This window comes from Sciurus vulgaris (genome assembly GCF_902686455.1).
Source record: "Sciurus vulgaris genome assembly, chromosome: 3".
NCBI classification, from domain to species: domain Eukaryota; kingdom Metazoa; phylum Chordata; class Mammalia; order Rodentia; family Sciuridae; genus Sciurus; species Sciurus vulgaris.
The window spans coordinates 67,289,296-67,312,062 of NC_136463.1; the positions used below are offsets into that span (position 1 = coordinate 67,289,296).

The 22,767-nt window shown below is 50.7% G+C and overlaps 1 protein-coding gene across 2 annotated transcripts in view; it reads left to right on the forward strand.

Moving 5' to 3' along the window:
• Positions 1-22,767, forward strand: part of NOS2 (nitric oxide synthase 2) — a 47,406-nt gene that overhangs the window by 20,081 nt on the left and 4,558 nt on the right. For both annotated transcript variants that reach the window (XM_079132137.1, XM_079132138.1), the window contains 18 exons: positions 3,488-3,650; positions 4,513-4,604; positions 5,441-5,582; positions 5,704-5,843; positions 7,117-7,291; positions 7,383-7,484; positions 10,878-11,072; positions 12,124-12,206; positions 12,581-12,725; positions 12,808-12,912; positions 14,143-14,192; positions 14,573-14,747; positions 15,701-15,833; positions 17,442-17,520; positions 18,440-18,621; positions 19,579-19,742; positions 20,654-20,861; positions 22,367-22,454. In XM_079132137.1, coding sequence (XP_078988263.1) covers positions 3,488-3,650; positions 4,513-4,604; positions 5,441-5,582; positions 5,704-5,843; positions 7,117-7,291; positions 7,383-7,484; positions 10,878-11,072; positions 12,124-12,206; positions 12,581-12,725; positions 12,808-12,912; positions 14,143-14,192; positions 14,573-14,747; positions 15,701-15,833; positions 17,442-17,520; positions 18,440-18,621; positions 19,579-19,742; positions 20,654-20,861; positions 22,367-22,454 — 2,421 coding nt within the window. The remainder of the gene's footprint in view (positions 1-3,487; positions 3,651-4,512; positions 4,605-5,440; positions 5,583-5,703; positions 5,844-7,116; positions 7,292-7,382; positions 7,485-10,877; positions 11,073-12,123; positions 12,207-12,580; positions 12,726-12,807; positions 12,913-14,142; positions 14,193-14,572; positions 14,748-15,700; positions 15,834-17,441; positions 17,521-18,439; positions 18,622-19,578; positions 19,743-20,653; positions 20,862-22,366; positions 22,455-22,767) is intronic.

Sequence of the window (22,767 nt, forward strand, 5' to 3'; positions counted from 1 at the left end):
CCTGAAGATAGTGATAATAATAGTACCTGCCTTGCAGGAGTTTTTATAAAGACTAAATGAGTTAACATATATAGAGTGCTAGGATCAGTGCCTGGCCCATTGTAAGAGGAACCTAAGTATGAGCTGTTATTCTAAGAATGCTGTTATTGTCCAAATAAAATAGATGACCGTGTGATTTAGACTCCTTTAAAACTGAAGCATAAAAATGCATGAAGAGCCGTAATCCCAGCTGCTCAGGAGGCAGAGGCAGGAGGATCGTGAGGTCAAAGCCAGCCGCAGGAACTTAGCGAAGCCCTGAGCACTTAGTGAGACCCTGTTTTGAAATTAAAAAAAAAAAAACTTTTTTAAAGGGCTGGGGATGAGGCTCAGTGGTTAAGTGCCCCTGAGTTCAATCCTCAGTGCCAAAAAAGAAAAAAGAAGAAAAATGTACAAAGAGATTGTAGGACAGAATGGTGGAATGGAAGAGGCCTTAGGTTTGCTATTTTATGGCTGGGAGGACAGTATGGTTTTATGGTGCAGTCTCACGTAACACTTCACCACATGAAGTGAGCCACAGAAGGGCACCTGAGTGGTTTTGAGCAGTACCATCTGCCCTTAACTACAACCCTGGAAGGTCCAAGCAGGGAGAGACATGGAGTCTTTGCAAGAGGTCCCCATCTTCCAGGCCATTGGTCGCCAAAACCCTGACTGTACTGCAGAGTCACCTGGGGAGCTTTCAGAACACTGATGCCTGGGTCCCCTGGACCAAAGGTGACAGAGTCTTGGAAGGTGGGGAAGGAGTGGGTATCTGTGTTCTTTGAAACCTCCCCAGGATTCTAACGTACAGCCCAGGCTGAGACCTGTCAGAGCACTGCCTGGTTTGCATGCTGTGCACCTGCAGATTCCACAGAAGTGTGTTGCACCTGCAAAGCTCACAGTCTGTGGTCTCAGCTCAGCTGTTATCTAGGGAGCCTTTGTGGGTGCAGGGATTTCCCCTGATGGATTTCACTGGGCCACAGTTCTTATTGATTCATTTGGCACTACGGGTGTGCAGGGCCCTACGTTAATCAGGTTATTTTTAACACTCACCACAACATCATTCTACAGACAAGAAAACTAAAGCCAATAGAGTTGTAATTGCTTGAAGGCACATATTCTGAAATCCAGGGTTGGGATTGGTGCCTCAGCAGCTGGCACCAGAAGCCTTGGCTTTTAGCCTCAGTGTCCTAACCAGGTAGCTCTTTGACACTGCACGATCCTGATGCTACTCTGCACCGGGAGTGTGGCTGACATTTGAAAGGTAATTGGATGGTCGTCAGGAAGTGGAGGGAGGCCAGGGTGCTGTGTTTGGGGGCTGTTCAAACTCATTTGCTTCTCACATGGGGAAGTTCCACTTCTCACACCCGTGAGGTCCTGGGAGGTGTGAATCATTAATGACAGCCCATCTCCCACAATTGCTAGCAGCTGAGTGGGTTTGTTCACCTTCTGTATATGAAGGATTATAGCATATTTGGGGACCATGACGTGCCAAATGTTATATTCAAATCTCTTTGCTGCTGAGGAAAACCACTCCTTTTTTCAGAGTTAAGAGGCATCATTGTATTTTTTTGTGCCTCAGAAACATGACTATGTGAAAATGGTAAAGCGTAAAGCTCTAAGGGAACTGGGCACAGACTAAAAATGAATCTTCCTTAAGTATTTACGTGTCGACACTGCCATACATGTTGGAGACTTTAGGGTTACAGCAGTCACCACTGTCTTTATGGTAGAGCGCAGAGTTGAGGATGTTTCTAGAAGTTTTGTTTGGGGAGGGGGAGCACCAACCCCTCCCCCGGCCCCCCCTAGTACCTTATGGCAGGGATGTCCTTGAGGATAAGTATCACCAAATGTTTTGTCCTAGTGCTTCTTTCTCTGATCAAGAGTTGCTGAGACACTCTGCACACACAGAAAGGCCATTTTGTTCTGAATAGAACAGGATAGTTTAAATAGTTTTGTTTATTACCATTTTGAAAACCTTTGGTGGTGCTGATTGGAAATCTCAAGGTTAATTGGTGTGTGTGTGTGTGTGTGTGTGTGTGTGTGTGTGTGTGTGTGTGTGTGTGTTTCAAGTCTTTCTGACAGAGTCTTGTCCTTTGGGATATTTTTTAAGTATGTTTAGAAATTGCTGGGCACAGCTCTTCCCTGTGCCCCTGCGGGCTGAGTCCTAACCCCGAGATTGTGTCTGGGCCTGACTGGGCTTGTGAAGAATGTCTCAGAGCTTGCTGTTGCCCCTAGGGTCTGTTTCCTGATTTTCTCTTGACCACACTTATATTCCTGGGCCTGATATTTAACCCTTATACCCTTGAGACCCTTGACTATGAAGTAAACTCAAAATACCTTCTAAGTCAGGTGTGGGGTGCTGGGGATTGAACACAGGGGTGCTTTACCACTGAACTACATCCCCAGACCTTCTTATTTTTTAAATTGAGACAAGGTCTTGCTAAATTGTGAAACTGGCCTCAAACTTTCGATCCTCCAGTCTCAGTCTTCCAAGTGGCTGTGATTACAGGCATATGTCACCACACCCAACTCAAAAAGATTTTTAAAAATCACAGAGGCAGTGAGGCCCTGTCTGTGAATTGCTCTGCCCAGTACCTGGCTCAAAGTGAGTCCTCAGAGCACAGGAGCTGCTACAGGTGGGACTGGCCTACCTTCTCTTAGCAAAGACAAAAGAGGCAGGACGGTATTGTGGCTTGATGGGACTCTGCTCCTCCAACATTTGTGTCTGAGAAGGATCAGAACCCTTGATAAGATGAATTATTAAAGAAAAAGGACCTATAATATATACCTAATGGAATATTACTCTGCCTTAAAGAAGAATGAAATTATGGCTGGTAAATGGATGGAACTGGAAAATATTATGCTAAGTGAAATAAGCCAATCCCAAAGAACCCAAGGCTGAATGTTTTCTCTGATATGCAGATGCTAATTCACAGTAAGGATGGGGGAAGAATACAGGTAATCTGGACTAGACAGAGGGGAGTAGGAGGGACATTGGGGTAGGAATGATAGTAGAATGAATCCGACATTATTACCCTATGTGCACGTATGATCACATGATCTGTGTAACTCTGCATCATGTATGACCAGACAGATGAGAAGTTAGACTCCATTTATGTTTGATGTGTCAAAATGCATTCTACTGCCATGTATAACTAATCAGAACAAATAAAAAATATATTAGAGAAAAAGTACCTAGAAATAATAAGGCCTCCCACTATCTCAGGTCAGGCTTCATAATTTGCAGGATCTGGTGTAAAAATGAAAATGTAGATTCATCATTCCAAATGATGAAGAACTTCACCATGGCAATGGCAGAGCATTAAGTGCCAGCCCTGGAGGGAGAGTCTCCAGTGAGGGACAGCTTGCCCTTCTGGTGTCCGATTGCAGTTCCTGCTTCTGTGGATTGAATTAATCCCCATTTAAGGTCATTCATTGTTGGTCTTCCTGATATCTTCCTGTCCCCCAGGGCAAAAATAGAGGAACATCTGGCCAGGGTGGAAGCGGTGACAAAGGAGATTGAAACAACAGGAACCTACCAGCTGACTGGAGATGAGCTCATCTTCGCCACCAAGCTCGCCTGGCGCAATGCCCCCCGCTGCATCGGAAGGATCCAATGGTCCAACCTGCAGGTGAACCTCTCTGCCCGGGGCAGGAGAGGCGCTGGAGGTGGGCTGGCCCTGAGCCCCGACCAGCTAGCTCTGGAGCAGCCCAGCGGAACTGCACCCAGGTCTCCACAGACTAGCCAAAGCCCCAAGTTTTCAGCATGAGGCTCCCCTCTAGAAATCCAGAATCCGTTTTAACACCAGAGTCTCTAGCTAACGCTTCTCTGTGTATTAAGCTTGAGAGACTAAAATGCCACCATGACACAACCGACAGCCTTGTTTTATTGTTGCCCAGGCCTTGGTGCTGCAGAGAGGTTGTTTACCTCGAGTGTCTGGATTCTTGGCTCCCAGAGACCGTTTTATTTATCCTAAACTCCTGGGCCATCGTTTCGCTGGAGGATCATTTTGTGACTGAATTATTTGGAAGGAGAAATTGATGAGAAAAGCCAGGGAAGCCAACTCTGGCTGTGTAAAATAGGCTCAAGATGCAAAGGAATCAGGCTGGGGCTGGGTGCTCCTGACTTGGGGAGCTTTAAATTTGGGTTTTCTTGGGATCTGGGTCTTGCTGGGCTCTTCTGAGTGGGTTGCCCTAGGGGAGCAGAAGAAAGGCTGGACAGGCAGCCATGAGTCAGGGGTCATTCATGCAGAGGAGATTGGGCCCCTCTGTCTTGTGGGAGTGGGGGCATGCAGGCGCCACCTGCTGTCCCCCAGGGCTTCAATCAATGCAGAAGCCTCTGTCCACATAGTCCTTGAACTGTTTTTGTTAGCTTGTTGTTTGGAGCTGGAGACGGAACCCAGGACTTCATGCCAAATACTTGTTTTGTCACTAAGCTACGTCCCCAGCCCTACACGTTCCTTGACAGACATGGTCTGGGTGGGCTGTGTGCAGGTCTTTGATGCCCGGAGCTGTACCACTGCCCAGGAGATGTTTGAACACCTCTGCAGACACATCCGTTATGCCACCAACGGCGGCAACATCAGGTGGGGGTGCCTCTCCCAGGGTTGTGTTGGGGCCCACCCTCCCCTGCAGTTTAGCCAAAACGTGCAGATGGGCTAGAGGAGGCCTCTCTGGCTCCAGGAGAAACAAGGGACAGAGAAAAGAAGAAAGATCTGGTCGCTTCTTCAGGGACCTCTAATGGCAAGCCCAGCCTCCGTGGCTTAGCCTCTGCCAGGAGCCCATTTTCCGTGGTTTCCTTTGGACTTGGAACCCTGTGGAAGTTCCAGCTTTAAGAAGTAACTTCATTGTTAGAGCTCCCCACTCCTTAGAGGGGTTGAGACTTTGGTTTTCTAGCACATGGCCCTGGTGTGGTTTCTTAGAGGTCGGAGAGTCACTGCTTGTCACTGTGTCCCCCACCCCAACCCCAGATAGGATTAACAGCTCCTTCTGTCATTCACTCATCTTTGGGTTTAGCAAAACACTCAGGGGCCACCTAATGGGGGCTCAACACAGGACTAGACCAGGGGTGGGGACAGGGAAGAAGGGGCAGGGGACCCGGATGCAGAGGTGGCTACCTAACTATGTAGCTCCAGCCCACTGTTAACCATGACCTGCACTAGACAGGCATCTGGCTGACTCAACTTCAGGAATAGAAATACAGGGCTGGGAGAGAAAGGGCTCCTATATAAAGGATGGGGGGCTTCCTGGGGGTCCCCGTGCTGGTCTTGAAGAAGGATGGGGCTGGTGGGAGGAGGGGTGGGTGCTCCGTCAGCTCCGGTGCTGGGGCTGCAGAGCAGGAAGAGTGTGGGGGGAGTGGGCCAGGGGGATGGCTGGGAGTCCACACCAGATGTTAAACAGCGCCACCCCTGTCCTGGGGAAGGTCGACCATCACTGTGTTCCCCCAGCGGAGCGATGGCAAGCATGACTTCCGAGTCTGGAATTCCCAGTTAATCCGGTATGCTGGCTACCAGATGCCTGATGGCACCATCAGAGGGGACCCTGCCAACTTGGAGTTCACCCAGGTACCCACCCAGCCTCGACCCCAGGATCTTCAGCCGGGGAGCCCAGTGGTGGGTGGCAAGTGGAGCCTGGAGGAGTTGAGGTGCTGGGCCTGCAACTCACCGGTCCTGTCTTGCCCGCCAGCTGTGCATCGACCTGGGCTGGAAGCCTCGTTATGGCCGCTTCGACGTGCTGCCTCTGGTCCTGCAGGCCAATGGTCGTGACCCTGAGTTCTTTGAAATCCCGCCTGAACTTGTGCTTGAGGTTTCCATGGAACATCCCAAGTAAGTGGCTGAGGGCGCAGATGAGTGAATTGACAGGCACGTCCTCCTCCTTGCCTTGCAGGCTGCAGCCATCAAACACCTCTCTCATCTCCCCCAAAGCCCAGCCACAGCAGGTGACACCCAGAAGGCTGGCTGTCAAGGCCTGCGGAGTGACCTTTGCATTCTGCAGCAATTCTGCACTTTATTCTCTGGCCTCAAACTTACGAAGATGCGCTGACTGAGAAGAGAAACAGAGGCTTAGATGAATGGGCCTGAGGAGCTGGGGAAGGCTTGACTTCAGGACAGAAACCCCCGGAGAGTCTCAGTCTGAGTAGCCCAGGCCTCCTTTTTCCTCCAGCCAACTCTCCCGACTTGTCCATCTCCTGACCATGGGGGAGTATAGGGTTACATTTACTTTGAGAACTCAACGGGTTTAGCACCTGCTCTTTAAAAATTGCAAAAATAACTCCACACATGAAGGCTGTGTAGGCATTGGGCTGAACTCTTCTTCTTGTTCCTTCAAAACACTAAACTCCACCCTGCCTCAGGGTCTTTGCATTTCTTGTTCCTCCAATCGGACCTGACCTTTCCTCAAAATTTTTCTAGTCTTTTTTTTCTTCTCATCAAAAAGTATTTCCTACGATGTCGTTCCTCTGAGAAGACTCTCCTGACCACCCTCACCCTCAGACAAACACATCATCTCATTTTTATTTTCTTACTTATTTGTGTACTTCTTTGTAGTTTAAAGTCTAGACGTGACTATAAGCCAAAGGAGATTCGGGATCTTGGTTTTCTTATTCATCAGAATATCCCCAGAACCAGGAAGGGAACTGACACACAGTAACTGCTTATTTATAAGTATTTGTGAAATAACTGAATATACAAATGGATGTTATTGACTTCATAATTGTCCCATGAGTTTGATTCTATTACCTCTATTTTGATGTTGGGGATACTGAGACTCAGAGAGGCTGAAGTCTTCTTCAGGTCCCACTGCTAGCCAGTGGTGAGGCCAAACTTGAGCTTCAGTTTCCTGTCCCTGGAGTTCCTAACTGCTTTGTTTTATTGGGTTGTTAGCCAGGGGGGATGAATGAGTGAATGAATGCAGAATTTAATGCATGACATCTGGTGTGCTCAGTTCACCTTTCCTGGTGGGGTGACTTAGAGACTTGGAAAGGAGTTTTCCTGGTTGACTCTCTGAAGCTTTTTTTTTTTTTTTTTCGGGGCGGGAGGAGGCAGGAGCCAGGGACAAAAAATGAAGTCCCCAACTGCAGTTGGCTCTGCCTCCGATCAGGTACGAGTGGTTCCGGGAGCTGCAGCTGAAGTGGTATGCCCTGCCTGCTGTGTCCAACATGCTGCTGGAGGTGGGGGGCCTCGAGTTCCCGGCGTGCCCCTTCAATGGCTGGTATATGGGCACCGAGATTGGAGTGCGGGACTTCTGTGATGTCCAGCGCTACAACATCCTGGAGGTAACGAGGACCGTCTAGCTGAAGGTGTGGGGCTGGGTGGCCTGAGGTGGGTCCCGGGGACCGCCTCACCCCTGCTACTCTGTCTCTGCAGGAAGTGGGGAGGAGGATGGGCCTGGAGACGCACACGCTGGCCTCACTCTGGAAAGACCGGGCTGTCACGGAGATCAACGTCGCGGTGCTCCATAGTTTCCAGGTATGTCAGGTGATTTGTGGGTCTGCAGATGTTTTGGTGAGAAGATGACCTGGTTTGCTGCTGACATTCCCCGGCAGCATCATTTATTTGGGCCTGCATCAAACAAGAATTGAACACCCAGCATGTGCCAGGTACTTGCCAGGCCCCAGCATACAGCAGGCCTTTGCTGTGGCCTCTGGCTCATTCTCTTGGTCCAGCCACTGGCAACGCCTTGCCTCCAAAGACTGGTCAGTCCCTGTGCTTGCGCGCTGAATCCTGCGCTCTTTCAATCGCTCATGGTCTTTACTCCCCCCAACCCCGCTCCCCTCTGTTTGCATCATCAATGTCTCCCCCTCTGCTGGAACATTCCCGTCAGGCGACCCCAGCTCCCATCTGCAGGGAAGAAATGGAGAGCTAACCCAGGGAAGCCTCCCAGTTCTCTAGGGGTCCCTCCAGCTACTGTCGTTTTTGTTTTTTTTTTTTTTTTTTTTGGGTTTTTTTTTTTTTTTTTGTTTTTTTTTTTTTTGTTGTTGTTTTTTTTGTTTTTTTTTTTTTTTTTTTTTTTTTTGCTTATCTTTACAGCAAAACTGTTGAATGAACTCATTTTACTTCCTCATCCTCCAGTGATTCCAGTCATTCCAGTCTGGCTTCTATCTATCACTACTCCTCAGTGATGTTGAAATTCTTGCCAGATTTTCAAACTCACCAAAAGAATCTCCTCCCTCAGGGCCTTTGCACTTAACTTTCACTCTGCATAAAACTTTCTTCCCACCAGTCATCCCCTGGCCAGCTCCTTCCCTTCTTGCAGTTCTCAGTTGTCACCTCCTTAAAGAAGCCCTCCTGGACTGCCACATGAATCAATATCCTCACCCACCTGGGTCTGGTCTCTCTCTGTTATTCCTTGAATTCTGCTTTATTTTTCTTCACAGTTTCTGGCATTCCAGAGGACATCTACTTCTGTCTTTCTTCATTGCTTTGTTTCTTCTACTAGAATGAAAGCTCCCTGGGGAGCCACAGGGCAGGGACTTTGTCCTTTGTGTTCACTGTTGCACCACTAGTCTAGCAGAATGTTCAACACAAGGCAGATGCTAAAAATATTTATACTGGATGAATGAGTGCATGAATGTGAGTTCCGTGTGCAGGAGCAGTGGTTTCAGGGTCCACCTCTGCTCACACACAGCAGGCTGGTCCCACACAGGGCTAAGTCCTCCAGTCCATCTGCTGTCCCAGCTCACATTGTTCCTATGCTTGGGGCCCAGAATGTGTGAAGTTATTACTTTAGAAGCTGGAACCATCCCCATCAGCCTGACAGATGCCCTGGAGGCTAGACCACTGGACGGACAGTCATCCATTCATTTGGCAATGTTTTCTTGAGCATTTGCCATGCCAGGCCAAGAACATAAGTAGTAAACACAATATATATGATCACACACTGTCCCCCACAGCTGTGTCACTCCACAGGCAGAGCCATCCTGTGCGTGATGGAATAGGGGGCTCTGGACTGAGAGGAACAGGATGAGCGCCCCTGGAGCTGGCCTCACTCAGGAAGGGCTGGCCTTGGACCACACATCCTGGCTCCAGGGGACTCCCAGCATCAGCCCTGCCACTGGCAGGATCCGGATATGTCCCAGAAAATCTGCAGAGCCTCCTGATCATTGCTGACCACGCCCCTCCACTGCTTGAAAGTCTCCAGAACTTCCTTGACACCCTCCTCCAGGATAACCTTCAAAAGATGTGGCCGAATTTCCTTCTTTGGAAGATGGGGATAATAGCAGGGCCTCCCTCCCTAGGTTATTGTAAGAATTAAATGACGGTTCTTACAACATGTTCAGCTGCACTGCCTGATCACAGTGGACCCTCAGCGAGTTAGTTTTACTGTTATTATTTATTATTGTTATCATAGATATTATTAAAACTGGCCCAGCACTGAGGAGTTGCTATGTATGCATAGGCAGTCCCCAACTCAGGATGGGTCAACTTAGGAATTTTTAACTTTACAGAGGGGTGAAAGTGATATGGATTCAGAAACTGAACTTGGAATTCTGAAGTTTGATCTTTCCTGGGCAGGTGATGGGGAACAGGGAACTCCTGTGGTACTGGGTGCTCCCAGTCAGCCACACCAGCATCAGGGTCACCATCTGGCCCTTTGTAGTGTGCTGTGTAGGATGTCATGATGTCCAGGAGGTTGGGGGTATTGAATGCATGTTTGACTTATGCTGTTTTCAAACTCTGATGGGTTTAGCAATATTTAAGCCCATTTTAAGTGGAAAGCATCTATACATGAAATTTTAAAAGATTTGGCTGCCTTACAAGGTTCAGCACCAACTGACTGTTCTCATCCTTCCCAGCCTTGACTCATAGCATCTTCTTTTAGGAATGCCCCCTTCCCCTGCCCTGCATCTAGGGCAACCTGTACCCATCTCTCAAGACTGGGCCTTTCTCAGAAGCTGTCCCTGAAGCCCCTCCTGACTCCCCTGGGCCTCTGTTCTCCCAAGCAGACTTTGTTCCCCTCTGTCATGGCTCCCATCAGGCCCTGTGAAAATGGCAGACATCCTTCTGCTTCCCCTAGTTAGCCAACAGTCTAACACAGAGAAAGGGGCTGTCATTCACTTGTCATGCCAGGGCCTTACATGGTACCTGGCAGATGGAAATAATGATAGTAGCGAACATCTACTGACAACTTGGATGCTTCGTTTGTGCTAAATTATTGCATCCTTTCAACAACCTCATGATGCAGAACTGTCAACCCCATCTTACAGATGAGGAAACTAAAGCTTCACAGGTTAAGGAACTAGTAGCTGGCCCATGAAAGGTCAGAGTTTGGACCACTATGCTCAACACATGTCTCTTAAGCAAATGGGTTGCCCTAGACACAGGGGTTGTGCTGCTCTTGTTGGGTCATTCCAGGTTGTCTCAGGCCCTGTGGCCTCTAATTTTAGGGCATGGGTGGTTCATCTTCTTGCAGTCCTTCTCCCTGTGCTTCAGGCCTCTCCCCAGAGGAGTCTAGTTCCTTCTTGGCTGAGAGGGCACAGATGGCAGGGGTGGTATTTTCTTTATCTGCAAATAAAGGCTGCTGTTTGAGTTCTCTGCATCCAGAGAGAGACACTGGCTGGGAGGGTGGGGAGACCTGTGGGCATGAGAAGCTGGATGCTTCCTCCCAAGGATCAGGGGAGGCCACCATGTCATCGGTGGCCTGACTGTGCTGAGATGATGCCTAGGTTCCTTAGAAGGCTCTGGAAGGGCCTCCATTTGGGCATTTATTTCCAGCAGGTGAGCAGAAAGGCCAGAAGGAGTTGCTGTTCTGTTTTACAGACTACAGGGCTTTCCCGTGCTCCCTGGGAAGTGTCCCTGTTGCCACCGGGCCTCTCCTCTCTCCCCACCCCTTATCTCGGCTTCCCTGCTGTTCCCATGTAGAAGCAGAACGTGACCATCATGGACCATCACTCAGCCACAGAGTCCTTCATGAAGCACATGCAGAATGAGTACCGGGCCCGCGGGGGCTGCCCGGCAGACTGGATTTGGCTGGTCCCTCCAGTTTCTGGGAGCATCACCCCTGTGTTTCACCAGGAGATGTTGAACTATGTCCTGTCCCCATTCTACTACTATCAGGTGAGGAAGGGGCCTTTCTCTCCCCTTCCTCTTAGAACTCAGGTGTGGAGACTGTGTGTGTATCATGGATGGGGGGCAGGGGCATGTTTTGTTCTTTAAATACTTGATACATTTAATTTTTCATTTCTTTGTTTTATGTGGTGCTGTGGATTGAACCCAGGGCCTCAGACATGCAAGGCAAATGCTACCACTGAGCCACGTTGCCAGCCCTAGGGACATGTTTTTAATGCTTTTCGGCCCCAATCTAGGACACAGAGCAGCTCCTGTTCATGACTAGAGTGGTATAGAGGGAATTCCTTGCATTGTGCTTTTCATAGTCTGTCACTCTGTTGGACTTAAGTCCCCATGGAGTCTATTTACATGCCTCCTTGTTTGGCCTTCTTTGGGGGAGTCTGTCAAACTGTCACAACGCATCGTGGTGAAGTCAGACTGCTGATTCTGCCATTTTCCACCTGCGTGCCCACCTCTCTGAGCCCTGATTCTCTCATCTCTACAATGACAGACATCAGCTCCATGAGAGTTGGTCTACGTAACAGCTTGGCTCAGCGCCCACCCCAGAATGCATTCAGCGACTGCTAGCTGTTGAAATGAGCTCGTGTTTTATCAAAAAGGATGCGTGTTCGATTTGGGGAGAAGCTTCCTCATTCCACAGAGGAAAGTCGGGCAGCTGTGTGCCCTGGTCTGCCCAGGACGGCTCACGCCTGTTGAGCTCCTCCTCGCCCTCTTAGAGGCATCCCGGTTCAGACTCTAAGTTACGTAGCCTGCCTGGTGATAAGACACTGAAAGCCAGAGAAGCGATCCTCTTCCTTCCAGGAGGACACTCATGAGAGCAGGAACCATGTGGTTGTGGTGTCACTGAGCAGGCTGCGGGCCAGGCAGTGTGGACGCAGCTCAGAGCCCTCTCTTGTGGAGCGTCAGTGAGGTGTGGCGGGCACCAACCTGCTCGCCTCCTGCCCCATGGGTGGCCAGGGTCCTCTACCTTTCTGACACCCCCCAGCCCAAGCCAAGCCAAGACCCTGCCCCACCCCCACATCGCCCTTGTCTTTCGCAGGTGGAACCCTGGAAGACCCACGTCTGGCAGGACGAGAAGCAGAGACCCAGGAGAAGAGAGATCTCATTCAAAGTCTTGGTGAAGTGAGTGGGAGGGCCATCGGTGTCTGCATTGTCCCTTCCTTCCAGTTGGCCTCCACCTCCAGGCCTTGAAGGGCAGGGCGCACACAGAAAGAGTCTTCTTTATGCCCAGAGATCTGGGCACTAGTTCTGAGGGTCACCAGATGCTGCTGTCCCAGCCTTCCCTCTCGTCCCTTTCCCAAAGGGGTCAAGTAGATGCTGAGGGAAGACAGGGCCACTAGTCAGGGTGGACAGCTGGTGAGAAATGAAGGTTGCTTCTCCCTCTACCTGCCCACTTTGAACACGTCTCCTTCCCATCCTCCTTCCCATCCTCCGGGGCCCTCACTTCCTTCTGGAAGAGGACTCAGCACACAGTGTCTGTCTGTCTGTCCCCACAGCGCTGTGCTCTTTGCCTCTATGCTGATGTGCAAGACCATGTCCTCCCGAGTCAGAGTCACGATCCTCTTTGCAACTGAGACGGGAAAATCAGAAGCGCTGGCACGAGACCTGGGGACCTTGTTCAGCTGTGCCTTCAACCCCAAGGTACCAGGACAGCTTAGACAGGTGTCTGGGGAGAGCGTGGAGCTGGGAGCTAAGGTCTAATGTCCTCCTGGGTGTCATGCAGGTCCTCTGTATGGATGAGTATAGCCTGAGCAACCTGGAGCGGGAGCAGCTACTGCTGGTAGTGACCAGCACGTTTGGGAATGGAGACTCCCCTGGCAACGGACAGGTGGGCGGCCCAAACTCCTCATCATCTAGGGGGTGGTGGAGCCCAGGAAGACCAAGAAAGAGTCCAAGGGGATTTGGCATACCACAAAGAGGGTGGTTGGAAGTGAGAGCCCATGTCACCCTGGGTCCTTCACAGGCCACCTTTCCTCTGACATGCTTAATAATTATCTCATTAATTGACCTACACACTTTCTAACTGAAAAGCTCAAGTTTAAAGGAACTTGTATCACTCTCACAAAGGGAAAGCCAGCAAAAAGTAAATTCAGTGAAATCCAAAGTTATTGAATTGTAGTTAATGTGGCTGCCCAACCCAGGTCTGCTCCATCTTGTTTTTTAGAGCAATAGGCAAGTATTCAAGAGGTTGCAGCTCTGGGCTGGGGATGTAGCTCAGTTGGTAGAGTGCTTGCCTTGCAAGCACAAGGCCCTGGGTTCAATCCTCAGTACGCACACAGAAAAAGGTTACAGCCCTATGGCACCAATTAGAGACTCTCAGTCCACAGAAGGATGAAAAATTAATTGAGAAGAGAATAACTAAAAAGTGAAATATAAGAAAGGGAATAACTTCCATGATTTGGCACTATTTATGGTGGATCACATAGCACCTAAAATTATCCTGGGTTCATGGGAAATCAGGTCATTTTAGAGAATATGTGGCCAATCATTTTTGCTATTACCTGGTTCCAAACAAGAAGGAATGTTCATGTCCTTTAAGAGAACTTCAGGATGCCCTTCTGGAGCTGGATGGGTAGCGGTTGGGTTGTTCTGCATCCTCCCCTGAGGGGCAGGGCCCACATGAGCTGCTATGGTTGACTGGTCTCAGAGACAAGCTGAACTTGTCCACTGAGCCCTGGCCAGGTGGCCACTCAACAAAACCAAACTCCATTGTGGATCTGGATCCTCCTGCTAAATATGGCCATGTTTTTTTTTTGTTTTTGTTTTTGTTGTGGTACCAGGGATTGAACCCAGGGGCACTTAACCATTGAGCCACACCCCCAGCCCTTTTTTATATTTTATTTTGAGACAGGGTCTCGCTGAATTGCTTAGGGCCTTGCTAAGTTGCTGAGGCTGATTTTGAGGCAATCCTCCTGCCTCAACCTCCTGAGTCACTGGGATTACAGACATGCCCAACCCAGCTAGATGTGACCTGTGTTTAAATGGGCCACCAGGCGAAAAGAAAAGTCATGCTTGTATGATCCCAGCCTGAGAACTCTGTGGTTCCCTCTCTTTCTAGACTCTGAAGAAATCCCTCTTCATGCTGAAGGAGCTCACCAACACCTTCAGGTCAGGCTCTTCCCTCCTCCTTTTTGGCTGAGCCCTGCCTCCTTTTTGGCTGGGCCCAGAGTTGGGGATCTGGGGATAAACCAGTTGTGCATATGTGGGTCTTCCTGGAGTTGTCCAGCCCAGGGAGAGCCTTGGTCTGAGGTTTATCTTCTGAGCATGTTGTGGGTCCAGCCAGGGAAAAGAGTTCCTCTCCCAGGTCTGCTCATTAAGCATGCATTTGGTAATGGGAGTTAGTTGGTGGTGAGGGCCAGAGGCCAAGGAAGACCAGAGCAGGCCTGGCCCAGCTGGCACGGAAGAGTGTGAGACTGGTCCTGCAGGTCAGTGGTGTGGGCTGCTGCTTGCGTGAGACCTGAGTCTCTGTGTGTGTCCTCCTGGGGCAGGTATGCAGTGTTTGGCCTTGGCTCCAGCATGTACCCTCAGTTCTGTGCTTTTGCTCATGACATCGACCAAAAGTTGTCCCACCTGGGAGCCTCTCAGCTCGCCCCAACAGGGGAAGGCGATGAGCTCAGCGGGCAGGAGGACGCCTTCCGTAGCTGGGCCGTGCACACCTTCAAGGTCAGTTCCCAGCCACAGCTGTCCCATAATTCTCACGATGAGGTGCCTTCACACACAAGCCGTCTGTACCAGGCATCCTGGGTGGCATGACCAGTGCCCCACCCTGTGGGTATGGTCCCAGGTGTGGGCCAGGGCTATGGGCCTGGGGACTCAGGTCAAGGCTGCTCTCCTCACTTCCCCAGGAGAGTTCCTCTCTGTGCATGTTCCCCTAGAGTGACAGAGGTGGCCGAGATGCCCCCCTACCCTTGGGAGCCTCTGCCTCTGTCTTTTTCCCACTAATGATCTAGGTCACCTCTTACTTTTTCAAAAATATTTCTTAGTTGTAGATGGACACGATACCTTTATTTTACTTATTTACTTTCATGTGGTGCTGAGGATCAAACCCAAGGCCTCACACATGCCAGGCAAGTGCTCTACCACTGAGCCACCACCCCAGCCCTCTAGGTCACCTCCTAACAACCACATCTTGTTTGGTTCTCTCAGCCACAGAGAGCTAGGGACAGAGGACACATGGTTGAGCTTTTTGGATCTGGCTCAGTATCTCTGTAGGCCTTTATTGGCCGGGCTGGCCTGTGGGTCTAGGGAGCTTTTCAAGGAAGGGAAGAGTTTTGCTCAGCAAATGTGCTCAGGAGCCACAGCTTAAGCTGGGGGCACTTGGTTGCAAAGCCCAGGCCTCCTCCACGTGATTCACTTCAGGCAAGGAAAGGATGCAAACCTCCCTCGCCATGTGGGCAAAACAATGTCAGTATTATATTTGTAATAATAGCAATAATTACTGTGTACCAAGTCTGGGCACCTCTTTGAGTCCCTGTAGTGACCGCATAGATGCGTGTGCTTAAAAATTCTGTGAAACACGCATCTTGGTGTTTGGTCCATGGCGAGGGCCTACATTCTGACAGCCCCAGTGGTGAGGATGAGGCTGAGCATTGACCCCAGTCTGTGACATCTTCCAGGCAGCCTGTGAGACGTTTGACATTCGAGGCAAGCACCACATTCAGATCCCCAAGCTCTACATGGGCAACGTGACCTGGGAGCCTCGCCACCACAGGCTTGTGCAGGACTCGCGGCCCTTGGACCTCAACAAAGGTACCTGCCTCTCTGCACCACATGGGGCCTATTTACCCTCCTGCCTGGGTTGGGTGTCTGAGCCTTGAGCCCGAAACCAAGGAGACCACCAAGTCCTTTTGAACAGAGGCAGCAGGCTCGGGCTGCCAGGTGTCTACCTCGACGTTTCCCAGAGCCTGTCATCCAGCTGGACCCTGAAGAGGCTCTGAAGAGGCTGTTTAGGAGGAAGCTCTGGGAGGGAGCGGCACCCGTATCAGGAGAGGGCTGACCGTGCTGGGGTTTTGCTGCCGATACCGTGGGAGGTGATCTCAGAGACCCTGACACTCAACCTGTAAGAAAGGGACAGAAAAATTAAAGTTCAAGGAGGTGAAACAAATGGTAGTGTGGCCAGTTGGGAGCTGAGTCCAGCTTTCTGAAGGTGGCAGCGTGAAGAAGAATTTGCAGAGATGACGCCAGGCTGTGATCAGGGGATGCTGTGCCTGTTCCCTGAGCACAGAGTCCTGCAGGCTTCTGCGTATCCAGAACATCCCCAACTTCAGCTCTGCCCTCCTGTGGATCCCAAGCCAGGGAGTTGCCCTGAGACATCCCGCCTTTTGGTTTCTAAATTAATTTCCCAACATTTAGCAGCAGCACACTTGCTATCTCTCAGACCAGGGGACTTTAGGTACAATTAAGAAACAGGAAAAACAGAAGAAAACAAAAATAGCCACCATTGTGTATTAGTCAGTTTTTTGTCATTGTGACCAAAATACCTTGTTACGGTTTAGATCTGAATGCCCCCCAAGTTCTTGTGTTAGGTAATACAACAGTATTCGGAAGTGAATAATTTGATTGTGAGGACTGTAATCCCATCTGTGGATCAATCCACATGATGGATTAATAATTTGAATGAGCTACTGGGTGGTAACTATAGGCAGGTGAGGTGTTACTTGAGGAAGTAGGTCCCCAAGGATATGGCCTTAGGGACTATACATGTCCCTGGTCCCTTCCTTTCTCTTTCTCTCTGCTTCCTGGCTGCTATGAGCTGACAGTTTTCTTCCACTCCATCATCCCGCCATAATATTATGCTTAATCTCACGCCTAGAGCAATGGAGTCAGCTGACCATGGACTGAGACCTCTGAAACCGTGAACCCAACCTCTAGGTGGTTCTTTTCAGATATTTTGGTCACAGCAACAAAAAGCTGACTGACACATACCTGACAAGAACAATTTAGAGGAGGAAAGATTTATTTTGGCTCATGGTTTCAGAGGTGTCGGTCCATGGCCAGCTGACTCCATCGTGAAGGACAGCTGCTCAGCTCACAGCAGCCAAAAAGCAGAGAGAAAGAGGAAGGGGCCAGGGACAAGATGTAGACCCCAAGGGCATGCCCCCAATGACCTATTTCCTTCAATTCCTAGTAATGACTTCAAATTATTTATCCACTGGCCAGAGCCCTCATGATCCAATCACTTCCCCTAAAGCTCCACCTTTTGCATTGGGGACCGAGTCTTCAACACGTGGGTCTTTAGGGGACTGTTCATGTCTAAACCATAACAGGTAGTGTGCGAGAATGATTGACTCAGACACAGGGCTTCCCTCACCATTACTCAGGAGCCCGCTTGCCATTTCCCTGTCTGTATCTCTGCAGCCCTCAGCAGCATGCACGCCAAGAAGGTGTTCACCATGAGGCTCAAATCTCAGCAGAATCTACAGAGTCCCAAATCCAGGTAAGGTATCATGCAGGGCTGTTGAATGATGTTCCAAGATTTTATTTTGACAGATGAAAGACCAGAGTAGGTCAGTCCTTGAAGGAAAAGGAAAGAAGCATCTATTGCCATTAGAAGTGAGGCCACCATAGCTGGGCATGGTGGAGCACACCTGTAATCTCTGTAATCCCAGCAGCTCAGGAGGCTGAGGCAGGAGGATTGCAAGTTTAAAGCCAGCCTCAGCAACTTAGTGACACTCTGTCTCAAAATAAATCATGAAAGGGCTGGGGATATGGCTCAGTGGTTAAGTACCTCTGAGTTCAGTCCTCAGTACCAAAACAAAAACAAAAAACAAAAAAAACCCACCAGTCGGATCAACTGTTCTGCTAACCTGTGGCCACCTGTGTGTCTTTGTGACCAGCCTCAGTTGACCAGCCAGTTGTCCATGAAAGGAGAAGCCAAGACACACAAATCATTTGAGTCTTAAGAGCTTCCATGGAGTTTTGGAAGGGAAGGAAATTTCCCAGCCAGGCAGATGAGTGTTGGGGATGACCTAGGTTTTATCTTTCTGTACTGCCCTCCCTCAGGTTCATTATGAAAACTGGACTTTTTTCTAGTAAGGATAGGATTTTGTGCTGGGGACAGGGAAAGTTTTCTTCCAGTGCCCAGAGATCTCCCAGTGGGAGGCTCTCTTTTCGCAGAGCCTCTAGCCCAGACCCTGGGGGCTTGGAGGGCTGCCCGGGCAAGGGAGGGCCACCTTCTCTGCAGGGGGGAAACTATGGGATGCTGCGTCTTCCCACCTGAAGTGATGCCTTGTCCCCAAGTCAGGCTCAAGGAACTAGGCAGGAAAACGAGGAGGGCACATTTCCTGGGGAAACTGGCCCGCCCTCCAGCAGGCTGGGAGGAAATCCTGGCAGTCACCAGGGCCTTCCTCCCACAGCCGCACCACCCTCCTGGTGGAACTCTCCTGCGAGGATAGCAGAGACCTGACCTACCTGCCTGGAGAGCACCTTGGAGTTTTCCCAAGCAACCAGCCAGCCCTGGTCCAGGGCATCTTGGAGCGCATAGTGGACAGCCCTACGCCCCAGCAGACTGTGCGCCTGGAGGCCCTGGACGAGAGTGGTGAGCCCTCTGCTGAGAGCCCCTCTGCAGCCAGCCAGGGCTGGGCCCCTCCCTGCCCATGCCAGCTGCCCAGCCCCAGTCTGTGGGAATGGCTCCCTACTGTCACTGACACCACCGAAGAATGCACCCGCTAAGCACAGAGGCCAAAATAGGAAAGTGGGGGTCAGAGAAGCAGAGCCAGGCCATGTCTCTCCCTGACCAGGAGAAAGTGGAAGAGCCTGACACTAAAGGATGAGTAGCCAGAGATGCCCTGGTGGTTCATCAGACTTGTGGTCCAGATGAAATAGCACTAATAATAATGTCTTTGCCAACATTTATCGAGTTCCTGTGTATAAGGCACTGTACCAACTGTTTTACATGCATGATTTCATTCAATGTTTGTAGAAACCCAGAGAGACAGGTTTTGTCATTATATCCATTTCTCAGGGAAGGAACCCAAAGCCACATGGTTCAGTCACTCAGACAGGAAGTGGGGAGCCAGAGTTTGAATCCAGGTTGGCTGCCCCAGGACCCATGCTGGACTTCTCTGCACACTGCCCCTTGGGACTCCTTAAGCCCTGCCATCTCATTCTGGGCTGATCTGCTCACCCAGCACCTCTTGGTATAAAACCCAAGGGAATTGTGGTCGTGGGCTTTTCTCTAAATGAACAACAGGCCTCTGGGGTGTACATTAGTCTTCAGCAGATTTAGTCCATGGGAGTCTGTAGTTCACAGGTGGGTATCTTGCTAATATACAGGTGTAGGCCAGAAAAGGACATGATGAGTTTGCCAGGATCATATCATCTTGGGTGCCTATTAAATGACTGTTGGTCAGCCTTCCCTGGCAGCCGTATCTCTGGGCACCACCTTCTCTCCCCTGCAGCTGAAGCATAGAGTATGTCTTCCCAGAATCTCATCACCCTCCAAGAAACCCTGGTGGGGCATTTCCCCCTCCTGACGTCGTCCTTTCCTCTGCAGGTAGCTACTGGATCAGAGACAAGAGGCTGCCCCCCTGCTCCCTCAGCCAGGCCCTCACCTACTTCCTGGACATCACCACACCCCCAACCCCACTGCAGCTCCAAAAGCTGGCCAGGCTGGCTACGGAGGAGTCTGAGAGACAGAGACTGGAGACCCTGTGCCAGGTGAATGTCGGAGTTGGTGGGTGAGGCAGGGGAAGCTCCCAGAGTGGGTCTCTAACCTCTGAGAAGATCCACCGCAGATTCCCAAGCGAGGCATTTCAAGGGCTAGCCAGAAGCCAGACATCATCTGCCATCCCTGCTATAGGACACAGTTGTGTGCAGTAAACTGAATTTTTCTGAGTGCCAACAGAATGTGGCTAAAGTGCACTTCCTTGGAAATGAGCTAGAAAGGGGATCCACTGTGTCTTGCCTGTCCTTGTCCTCTCAAAACTTGGCACTTGAGAAGCAGGGGAGGAGGGGTGGTGTGGATGAAAGGATAAGTGATGTAGTGACAGAGAGAGAGCAGAATTAGCACATTAATGAGAGCATGCATTAACCCACCCGCAGCTCTCTGGGCCCAAGTCTTTGCTGAAAGGCACCAGACATCATTATCATCATCCTCATTATGGCTAATCATCTTGATCCCAACCCTCCCACGACCATATTCTCCAGCTGTGCTGTACTGACTTGACACAAGCCATCTCATTTAATTCTCACAACATCCCCATGTGGGCAGTGACACTGTCCTCGCTTCACAAAGGTAAAATAATGAGGATGATTCCACAGCTCGGAAGGGTGTCTGACCAAGATTCAAACCCATATCTATCAGGTTTCAAAGCCTTGCCCCAATCTAGATCGCAATGGAGTTGATTCCTGCCCTTGAGCTGCCCACAGTAGAGTTCTAGGCACACAGATGGACAAATGTTGCTCGGGGACCGAGTGCCTCCAGGTCGGGAGCACTTCCTCTCCAGGCTGGGAGTCTCAGCACCCTGGCCAGTGTGTGATGCAGAAGTGGATGGGTGAATGCTGGGACCTGGCAGCCCGCTCTCTGGGGGGCAGGCACCCTGAGTCCTCACCCTGCCCTTGACTCTCAGCCCTCAGAATACAACAAGTGGAAGTTCACCAACAGCCCCACGTTCCTGGAGGTGCTGGAGGAGTTCCCGTCACTGCGGGTACCGGCTGCCTTCCTGCTCTCCCAACTCCCGCTTCTGAAACCCCGTTACTACTCCATCAGCTCCTCCCAGGACCACACACCCACGGAGGTCCACCTCACGGTGGCTGTGGTCACTTACCGCACGCGAGGTGAGGGGCACAGAGGCTCTGGGGAGTCGCTACTTGGATAGCTGTTCAACTTCTCTGAGTTTTGGTCTCATTGGTTAGATGGGGTGGTAACCCCGCCCCCTCCCCAGTTGTTAATCACACCTAGAGGTGTGTGGGAGAGATTACCACAGAGCAGGCACTAAGGTCACCACCCCTTTGAATGGATATGGTCAGTAACCACGAGATTGGTACTGTGTGGGGAGGAAACAAAGGCACAGAGAGACTGAGCCACTATTCAAAGTCACTGAGATTCAAACCTAGTTTGTTTAACTGCTGAGTCCTGGTTCTCCACCACTGTACTGTCCCACTGTTGGGACAATTTAATGAGATCACATAGAGACCATCCAACACTTAAGGGAAGCCCAGTGATTCTTAGTCCTCCTGAGAGTCAGCCTGAGCTCAGGGTGGTTCTGACTTGGTCACTCACTCACTCATTCCACTCATTCAGGGATGACTTATGTCACATCTCTCAGCTGGGTGGGCGTGGAAATGCGGCAGACATAGCCCCTGCCCTCAGGGAGTTATCTAGAGAGTCAGAGAAGAGACAGGCATGGAAATAATGAGAGATTGCAATTATGTAGCCAAGATGGAACACGTCCAGAGCCATGATGAAGCTTCCAGGGAGGCCAATCCCTTGTGAAGTTGGTCTTGGCTCTTCTCCTGGACACACATGGCTCCCTGCCCTGGCCCCTGTCACTCAGCATTGTCTGTGGTAGCAAAACTGGGATCCAGCTATACCTGGGAGCCCTCTGTCCTCCATGAAGAACAGTCACACAGCTTCTAAAAGTTCAGCAGAGTCTGTGTTGCTCTGCAAGAGAGCTCCTCATGGACCAGGGCCAGAAGCCCAGGAGGGACCACAAGGAAAGAGTGAGATATCAGAGCAGGCAGAGTGAGCAGGAGGCATCCCATCCAGGCTCCACCAGCAAGGGCTACCCTCGAGGTCACCTCTGAACTGACTGGGGACTGGGAGGGTCCCTGGAGAAACTCTTGGAAGAAGCACTAGTAAGAATCAGGGAACCCGAGGCCATGTACAGAGGCGCACGCCTGTAATCCCAGTGGCTCGGGAGGTTGAGACAGGAGGATCATGAGTTCAAAGCCAGCCTCCACAACAGTGAGGTGCTAAGCAACTTAGTGAGACCCTGTCTCTAAATAAAATACAAAATAGGGCTGGGGATGTGGCTCAGTGGTCGAGTACCCCAAGTTCAATCCCTGGTACCAAAAAAAAAAAAAAAAAAAAGAATCAGGGAACCTGATCCATCCACCACCACCTAAGCAACCTGACAAACCACTTTCCCTCTCTGGGACTCAGTTTCTGCAGTGGTGAAAGGGGTGACTTGCTCTGGATGTGGAGAGGGTGGACCTTAGAACCAGGGGACACATAGCCCCTCATTCAGCTCTGAGAGCGTCTGAGTGGGCAGCTGGAAGGGGTGCGACAGCATGGGAGGGTCACCCATGGGCCATTGGTCTCCTCTGTTCTGTGGTTGTAGGTGGCCAGGGTCCCCTCCACCACGGCGTCTGCAGCATGTGGCTCAGCAGCCTGATGCCCCAGGACCCAGTACCCTGCTTTGTGAGAAGGTAAATGTGCCCACCCATCCCTGTAGGACCACTAACCTCTAGGTGTTCTGGAATGAAAGAGAAGGATCTGGGGTTATGCACCCCTCTGGGCCACTTGGCCCACAAAGACAATATTGGGGTCACACTGGGCCCCCCATTTTATCTCCTGGCTGCAGAGTGTGGCTGAGTCTCTAGCAGGTGCCCAGAGTACAATGGGGTGAGCTCTTTTTCAAAAGGTCCCTGTGTGGGGATGGTGTGCCTGGACAGGGCAAGGGTAGTGGGAAACCAAACGAGAGCTCATTCTCCTCTGTCCCCCAACGCCCCTTCCTGGCCA